Source organism: Hibiscus syriacus, unplaced genomic scaffold (genome assembly GCF_006381635.1).
Source record: "Hibiscus syriacus cultivar Baekdansim isolate YM2019G1 unplaced genomic scaffold, ASM638163v2 tig00113725_pilon, whole genome shotgun sequence".
In the NCBI taxonomy this organism is placed as follows: Eukaryota; Viridiplantae; Streptophyta; class Magnoliopsida; order Malvales; family Malvaceae; genus Hibiscus; species Hibiscus syriacus.
Window position 1 is genome coordinate 12,214,763 of NW_024063471.1, and position 9,342 is coordinate 12,224,104.

Sequence of the window (9,342 nt, forward strand, 5' to 3'; positions counted from 1 at the left end):
GTGCAAATAATCTACCTTGTGAGGATTTCCTTGTAAGTTTGCAAATATGTAATCTTCTCTTTGAGAAAGAGTGTTCTCAAGAACTGGGGTATATTCTTGAGGGAGTTGTAAGGTTATCTCTTTGGCCTCAAAAGAAAGAACAAATTAGTTAATTTGTTGGAAAATCCTTAGTGTGGATAGCTAAGGTAGTGGATGTAGACTTTGGTTGAGAAAGTCGAACCACTCTAAATCGATGTGCAAATCTTTTCAATTTTCTGCAAAAGCTTCCACCAAAATTTTAATTGCCAATTCACCCCCCTCTTGGCCAATTCCATCGATCGATTAACTCAACAGAAATACCTACCCAAATCAATTTGATGAGTCATTATGAACTCTAGTAGAGGTTTCTTCCTTGTTGGAATCAAATTCTTATTATCTTGAAATTCGCTTTTGAACACAAGTCTTCAAATCTAGTGTTTCAGTTAAAATTTAACATGGCGTCGACCACTTTTGGTTTTCTTTGTGATTGCCTCATACGCCATTTTATTGTTTTTAATATTGTGTGGTGAGAATTAGTGTTTAAAAACCATGTCAAGCAGTTCATGAAAGTAACCCATGAAGTCTCATAAGTGTGGTTCATGAGTTGAGAATTCTTGTAAGGAGCTTTATGGACTGCATAACCTGTTTAGTTGAAACAAAAACCCATATACAAAATTGAACTCATTAAAAATACTTTTAAGAAAAAGAGTATATATATCATAAATATCCGAGTCATCATGATATGCATATTTGATATGTTCAATTCTCAGAAAAGTTGTATGCATTTGGGAGGTAAGAGTATACCTTCGAGGTAATACATCACCTACAATGTTATCTTTCCCTTTTTTTATACTTAATGAAGTAAGGAAAAGATTCAATGAATTTAACCTATTAAGTATGTAATTTGTTTAACTTACCTTGTCCCTTTAACAACTTCAAGGAGTCATGGTTTGTGTGTATGAGAAACTATTTAGGAATAATGTAGTGTTGCCACACTTCGAGTGCTCGAACTAATACTAAAAGTTTTTTGTGTTAGGTAGATTAATTCAATTGTGAAACTTTTAACTTATTGCTAAAGTAAGCGATATCTTTCCTGCATAAGAACTATGCCTATGCCTATACCTAAAGCATCACATTCTAGCTCAAAAGTGGTAGAATAATTGGGAAGATGAAAAATAGGGGAAGAACATAACATACCTTTAAGAAGTTCTAATGCTTCTTATTTTTGTGGTCTCCATTTGAATTTAACTTAATGTTTTGTGATTTTCGTCAACGGTGCGACAATAGTAGAGAAATCCTAGCTTGCTAAGCCATGGAAAAATCTTAGCTCAATTATATAAGATAACATAAGCCATTCTCGAATTGCCTTTACCTTTTCAATATCGAATGGATTTCCTATGCACTTATTATAAAGCCTAAAAAGATATGCTTACAAAAAAAAGTACTTGTACATGTTAGCATAAAAGTGTTACCATTGGAGAACTTCAAGAACCAAGTGGAAGTGGGGGAGATGAAAATCAAGAGAAGGTGAGTAGATAAGAATATCATCAAAGTAAATAACATACTTACCTTTGGTATGGTTTAACTCTTGTTTTTTCACTGAAATGACACAATGACTAAGGCTTTCCTATATGTAGTCTTTTTGTAGCAAATCTAACTCCTTGGTTCCTTCGAGATTATTTGTTTGATAGGGCATGATAGAACATTGAATTAAATTAGTATGGTGTTATTTCCCTCTTTCCGGTGGCAATCCATTAGGTGGATAACCTAAAACTTCTCAAAAATCCTGTAAGTGATAAATAAACACACTAGAAAAATACTTGTTAATGTTAGAAATTAAAACAATTGATTCCCTAAAGTGAAAAATGATGTAGAATTTTGTGAATAAGGTTCCCTTTTAATTATTTTGTCTTCACATATGTATTTTAAGTCACTCTTTTCTTTTCATAATTAGGTTCACTCACCTCTCATAGGTCATGTTGATGGCTTTTATGGGTTGTGACCTCTTTCATTTTTGCCTATTTTTTTAATGTCTCTTTCTTTTTGTGTTTCCCACACTCCTCACAAAATTTCATCACATGAATTTAAATTATATATTTTGATTTCAATGGTTTAAGGTTAAGTGACTGAAGATCGGTATTTTCTATTACAATGCTGCTAGTATCGTATTCATCGATGTCATTGTCTAATTCAGTATCATCGGTAGAAGGTGGAGTGGAAGAAGAAGTGGAAGTAGGTGAACCTTGGGTATCTTCTATTACAATGCTACTAGCGTCATATTCATCGATGTCATTGTCTGATTGAATATCTGTGGTAGAAAGTATAGTAGAAGAAGTGGAAGTAGATGAATTACCTTGCGAAGTAAAGAAGTACCTGGGTAAATAGATTAAGTGTCTTGGTAAGTGTCTCTGAAACGATACTTCCTTTGAAGTTGTGATTCGATTATCATTGCGTTCTTCAGTGTATCTTCAAGCCTTTAATAACCATGTAAGTCAAGAAGATTAGTGATGTTTGGATGTAATCTAGTGACAAATCTATTCATCGTGTATCCTTCTGCTTCATGTATGTCTGCACGATTCATTAAGGGCGTCAACTCCTTGTAGTACTCTTTTGATGAACTTTTGTCTTGTCAAAGTCTATTAAGTTGTTGATTTACTTCACAAATGTAGTCTGTCAAGATAAAACATTTTCTCATTACTTGTTAAGATCTGTCCAACACATGATGTCTGGTATTTGAAAACCTTGCATCATCTTTCGTGTTTGCTTCCACTAAGTAAGAGCATAACCTTGGAATTTTGAGGTGATCAATGTTACTTGTTTTTTCTAGGACAATTGCAGTAAGAGAACATATGGTCAACTTTGCTCTCCCAACCCATGTAGCCATCTTGATCGCAATCTCCTTTGAATTGTGGAATTGTGAACTTTGGTTTAGCAAAACGGTTAGGCCTATGAAAATTCGATTTATCATTGGCGTTTTCTTGTCTTCTCATGGTGAGATTAGGTAGAATTTCATCAAATCATCGTTGAATTTCCTACACTAAAGTGAAATGTTGATTTGAATCATTCAATAGTTTTGCTAAGGTATTATTTAAAGAAGCTTCTTCTTCCTTCTTAAAATTACAACACTAAAAGATTAATTTTAATGTGAAAAGAAAAAAAAACAAGAATCCTCACAAGTCACTCCAATGAAGTAGTACAATTAGCGAAAAGAAAGTCGATCTTGTACTCTTTAAAACTTTCTTCTCCAAAACGTTTTCCAATGTTCGTATCAGAGTTCAATCATTAGAAAAGGAATAAAACTTTACTTACAGGTTCTAAGAGGCCAAAGAAAGATAGTACTCCAAGAGAACAAGAATGCAAGGAAGAAGAAGCATGAAAACTCTTTAATCCTAATAAAACAAGAAAGAGAATGTGATAGATGATATATAATAAAAATTAAAAGGTAAAACAAAAGAACCTAAAGAAATAAGAGTAAAAGAAAAGGTTAAAAAATAAACCCGAAAAAACCCTGATTAGTTAGATCGACTTTAGTAATATCTTTGAAAGGGTTTACAATCTCTAAAAATTATAAAATTGTTTGTGGATGTCTCCCAATGAGTGTAACTAGTGCTCAAATATACCAATCAATCTTGAATGATGGATAAGAGGGATTCAATGAAGGTCTATTGGTATGAAATTTGAATTGGACACTTCTATTAAGATGGGGAAAGTTTCTATAAAAAATCAATTCCAAATTCTCTTATTTGAGTTTTTTAGATATATTTTATTTTTTTTTTGGATTTTTCTCTTTTTTGTGCCTTTTTTCTTCTTTTTCTGATTTTTTTTATTTTCTTTTATGTTTGATGAAAAATATCAAACTAACAAGAATAAATTAAAACTAAACTAAAAAAAATTGAAAAATAACCCGAAAACGATGAACTTGTCTTAACTAGCCTCGCTGGGGGTACCATGATGAAGTGTGTTCGTAAGAACAATCAAGAATACTTGATTTACTCCAAGAACCATCCTAAATATGATTCCAATTTATTGAAAAGAAGAAGTGGATGATGATCGTTGCTCTTCATGGAGGAATCAAACCTAGAAAGCTATAGACTCGATCAAAGAATGAGAGGGTGAATGAAAGATGTGGGCTGCAAAAAGGTAATTGGATTAGCGATTTTAGTTTATGATATTAAGACAATAAGAATATGTTAAGACAATAAAATAAGCATAATATAATTCTAAGGACAGGAAACATGGAAATAAAAGAAACTAAAAGACAAACATGTAATAAAGGAATTAAGTTATCTTCCCTTATGGTGGACTACAAGAGGTTGTTGCAGATGAATTTTATTGGATGACTGCTCATTGTAAATATAATGAAATAAAGATGACAAAAAAAGAGGAATGATCAGAATTCTGACAGTCGGATCTTCATAAAAATTGATTCAAAAATTTACCCTCGGTAGGTACGTGCTTAACGCAAACCTTAAGGATTTGGTGATGATGGTGGCATGATGATGGAGGAGGAAGATAATGAGTTATGGAGATGAAAGATAGATGGATATTTCCTACCAAACCCTCCTAGTTGCAATGAAAAGACAAACTTCGCAATACGACTCTAACCAACCCTCTAATCGTATTGAGAAGGCAAACCGGAGTGTGAAGATATCTCTCTCAGGAACTTGGGAGCACTTAAAGGGAAAGATGCTTTGAAGGCACAAGGCAATAATATCTTGTAAGAACTTACTCACATTGTATTATTATTCAAAGAAAAGATGATGTTTACAATGGTGGGATGAGCCTCCTTTATATAGGTGAGGAGGAATCCTTGTTGTAACATGACTATGTAAAAAATTAAAGATGTTCTAATAGCAATAAACTAAATATAATTGTTTTAACTCAATATTAATTCCTAATAAAATAATAAATGTTATCCTAAAATATAATTTATCATCCTATATAAATTGATAATCAATGAAAATATTGAAAATTCATAATATTTATAAATTCTCGTATTAATCATGTATAGGATTTTCTGCATGCGTTGTCTTCAATTAAATGGACATATCTTGAGTTCCCGATATCAGATTGAGGGGATTAAAGAACTGTTGGAAAGCTAAGAAATAGCCAGTCATAAGTATAGAAGACATGTTCCCAAATAACATTAAGATATCTTTTAAATGTAGTCGCAAGTCTGCTGTTCTGTTGTTCTTCTATTCTAATACTTTATCGTGTGGATCACTTAGAAGCTTTAGTCCATCTTTGTTTGATGTGAGCCTTGTGATTAATGTATCACTACACTTGATTGGGAGAATTTTGATGTTAGATAAATCTGGTAGTCTATTTCGTACACAATATATCTCTTTTTTGAATACTTTTTTGAATAATCGTCAAGATTGTTGGGGATCTGCGATATTGGTATTCTTATACCATGATATTGATGTTACTACAATCGTGGGATTGTCACACACATCTATTTTTAATACCGAATAGCCAAAATGCGATGGACTTTCCTCTTGTTGGAAAGTAATAATCTTAATTAGAATTTATTTATTTCATTGAATTGGAGGTCATACGAATATGAAGAAATAATACCGTGTGTGTCACAACATGTTTTGAATGGTTGTTAATATTGGTGTGTTGTTACACCATTGATCCATTTTTCTTTTGTTGAGTTTTAATTTTTCGATAGAGTGTTGAGTTAGTTTGACTCTATACAACATATTCTGCAAATTCTAGACAATCATAACACTATCCATAGATTCGATGGACGGGGTAGGCACAATGAGTATTGGGTTGTGAGGCATACCAACTTAATCTATCTTTAGAATAACATGGCTTCATACTTACCAACTCTTACTCCTACTAAAGAGGGTGACGTTTTATTTTATAATTTGAATTACCTTAACTATTATTGAGATAATGGAAAGCCTTACTTTACAATGATTAAGGCATGGAAACAATTGATACATTATAAGAATATTTTTTTGTAAAGCCAAAAAATCTAGATTGAATAGGAGTGAGATTTCATATTACCATGAAGTGGAAACAACACAAGTAGATTATAGCTCATCTTAACCTTTATTCAATACGAGATCATTTCATCAAGCGTTTGATGATTATGATGTTATGACCTACAAGTGTGAGCTTATTCTCCTTAATCACCCATATACTCTACCAAGTTTGGACCAACTTTTGATTGTGATAACATGACATATATGATGTCAAATATGATTTTTGTCATCCTATGTCTCCCCTGAAGATGGGAGAGTAGAGTGGTTGGAAAATATTTACGACACCAGATCATATGCCCTCTTTGAGTGAAAAGGTTGGCTATGATGATTAGACTCCTAAGAAACCACAACACAATCAATGTTATCCTTTATATTATCATTCACCAATACCTCGACACCGATAAGAATTGTAAATGCTTCATTATTTTTGTATGAAAAATTAATTTTAAATTAAATGTTCTTCAAATAAATTATTTGTATGTTTAATTATGTTTATTTAAAATTATTAAAATGTCAAGTTCAAATTTAATAGTGTACAAAACATTCATTTAAATGGAAATAGAGTCACCAATCACTACTAGAAAAAACCCCTTTAATGACGCGCAATGCTTGTTATCTATGGGTGCAGATGACACACAAATTCGTGTCATTGAATCCACTGACATAAATATCAGATGACACGTAATTGTGCGTTATAAATCTATGATGCGCATTTATGACACGTATTTATGGCGCTCATTTATGGCGCACATTTATGACATGCATTGCGCGTCATTGAAGCCTCCGTCATAAATGAAAATGACACACATTTGTGTGTCATAAATTTATGACATGCATGAATGATTTACATTGCGTGTCATTGAAGCCCTTTCATAAATGAAGATGACACACATTCGTTTGTCGTGATTATATTTCGTAAATTATATATATATATATATATATATATATATATATATATATATATATATATATATATATATATATATATATATATATATATATATACATTATAGATTAACAAATAATCAAACTAAATCACATTTAATGCCTCATTATACTAAATATATATATCATATTATATATAAGCAATCCATTTGCATACAATATATTCACATTACGTTATCAAAAATATAGCAATCATATGTCGATATAAGGAACATATAAAACAAATTAAAGAACAAAAACCTGATTCAACCATTAATCACACAGTAACTTCATAATCCTACTACAATAAACTTGAACATATAAAAACTAATAAAAGTAAAATATATTCATTCAAAAACTGAAGGTATATAATGAATTGTTACATGACCTTTTACAGCAAAAAGTACCATAGTCTCATCTACATCCCCCTCTTTGTTCTCTTCTTCTGTCTTTTCAGAATCAGAAAGCAAACCTCCAGCTTTCTCCAAGCGTTCTTCTAGGGAATCTTCAAGCAATTATGAGAAGTATAAGAAGCTCAAAGTTAAAAAAAAATATTAGAAATATGTGAACAAGTATGCAATTGTGTATTTAAGTGGAGTACAAATAGGATTCTGTATAGACCTGATGGCAGTAGAAACCCTTTTACTTTCATAATGGAAGGAGAATTATATCTGTTAAATCCATATATATAAGACCAGTTCAGCAATTCACTCCCCAATGTATTTCTTTCTGGTTTATCTGATTAGCTGCATCCTGGCAACTTCCAATAAGTGTTACAACCTCTGCATCATCAGAAATGGAACTGGGCTGTCCAAAAGAAACTGCAAGGAAATAAAGAAAACAATAGTCAAACAACACCTCTTTTGCATACATAACATGTAGAATATAAAAAAACTTAGCTAACCCTTATTCCCATATATAATAGGGTAAGGGAGAGCTAGGATAGTAGGCTGCCCCCAACGCCAAGCTGAGAGCAGCTTCCGTAGGAGACCTCCAAATTATGAAATTCCCTCCATGGGACTCGATCCCACGACCCCAAGATTAAGAGCCTTGTGCTCTACCAACTGAGCTGGATGGCATCACCTTGAAAGTTAATGTGTTCATTGATGACCCATAACATTGCAGTGGATTGTGTTTTATGCAAATATTGCAATAGAAGATCATAGGAATATTGTCAAAGTGATTGACAACAAATTCAACAGTAAATGAGGAAATAAATAGATTATTTTCTTATCTATTAGCAGTTACCAAGGAAACAATTTATGGCTTTTACCTGACATATCTTGATGTTAACATTAGACAAGTACGATGATTAATTATATTGTGTTTTACTAAAATTAAAATTAAGCACTTACATCATATAAAAAGTAATAGAGAAACTGGGATTATTCCATCTCTTGATTAAGTGAATGGTCTGTTAATGCCCTTATTTTACTCTGCCTAAGAGAACGAGCAAATTCCATCTCCTGATAAAAAAAACATATAGGTAGCAGCAATATATACGAGAAAAATGATTCAAACCTCCAACATATAACTGTATGCTATTGCACCCATTGAAGCTGAAGTGATACCCTCACAGTTGTCAAGCTTAAGAACCGTTAACATTGGTAGTCTTACAGACTTCATAGAAAGAAAATGCATCAAAATATTGCTTAACCAGAAAGCGGTACTAATTAGAACTAAATTAACCATTTGCAAAAACTGACCTCAAGAGATATGTTAGGACAATATGACGAATTCAGAACATGGAGAATAGAACAAGAGCGGGCTATTTCTTGCAATGTTTCATCACTAACACATGAATAATTTGACATGTCTAAAGACTCTAATTGAGGGCAATAAGTCACTGTGGAACGAATTGTTGCATCTGTAAGTTTATGGCATGCACTTATATCAAGCAGTTGTAAAAAGGGGGAAATTAAGGGCTGCCTGTGCCATATTACTACATTTCAAGGACAAACTCTTTAATAGTGGGCACCTACAAAAGATCAGATGTTATCATAACAGAAGAACAGATTGACATCAAAATATAGTTTACAATCAAATCTAGATTTTGCTTCACCTGATAGATATATGCATCACACGGTTTTTAGTTACTTTCAGATCACATAACCTATCATGGTTAATAGGTTTCTCTTGACCACCATCACCGAGAATAGCATCATTCACATCCAAACTCCTTAACATACCACACTTAGTCAATGCATAGAAAAAAGCATCCCCTAGTAGCCCTTTTCCTAATGTTAAAGCCTTAAGATTTCTACCAATCAGAAATTTTTATACACATTAATAAGAGGTTGTGTAAAATTCATTTTATTAGAACATAAAATATGTCAACAAAATATTACCGTAATGAATGGATACTTTCATAACAAGAAGGTGCATGCTAGGAGTGCCACTCAGG

General features: G+C 32.3%; 1 protein-coding gene across 1 annotated transcript; it reads right to left on the reverse strand.

The window, feature by feature from the left end:
* Positions 1 to 2,102: 2,102 nt before the first annotated feature.
* LOC120187674 (transcription initiation factor TFIID subunit 5-like) lies at positions 2,103 to 8,090 on the reverse strand. The gene is made up of 4 exons (XM_039191337.1): positions 8,022 to 8,090; positions 7,650 to 7,759; positions 7,327 to 7,453; positions 2,103 to 2,326 (listed from the first exon to the last, which is right to left on the reverse strand). The coding sequence occupies exons 1-4, from the start codon at positions 8,056 to 8,058 to the stop codon at positions 2,103 to 2,105; spliced, it is 498 nt and encodes a 165-aa protein (XP_039047268.1). The 5' UTR covers positions 8,059 to 8,090.
* Positions 8,091 to 9,342: the final 1,252 nt, after the last annotated feature.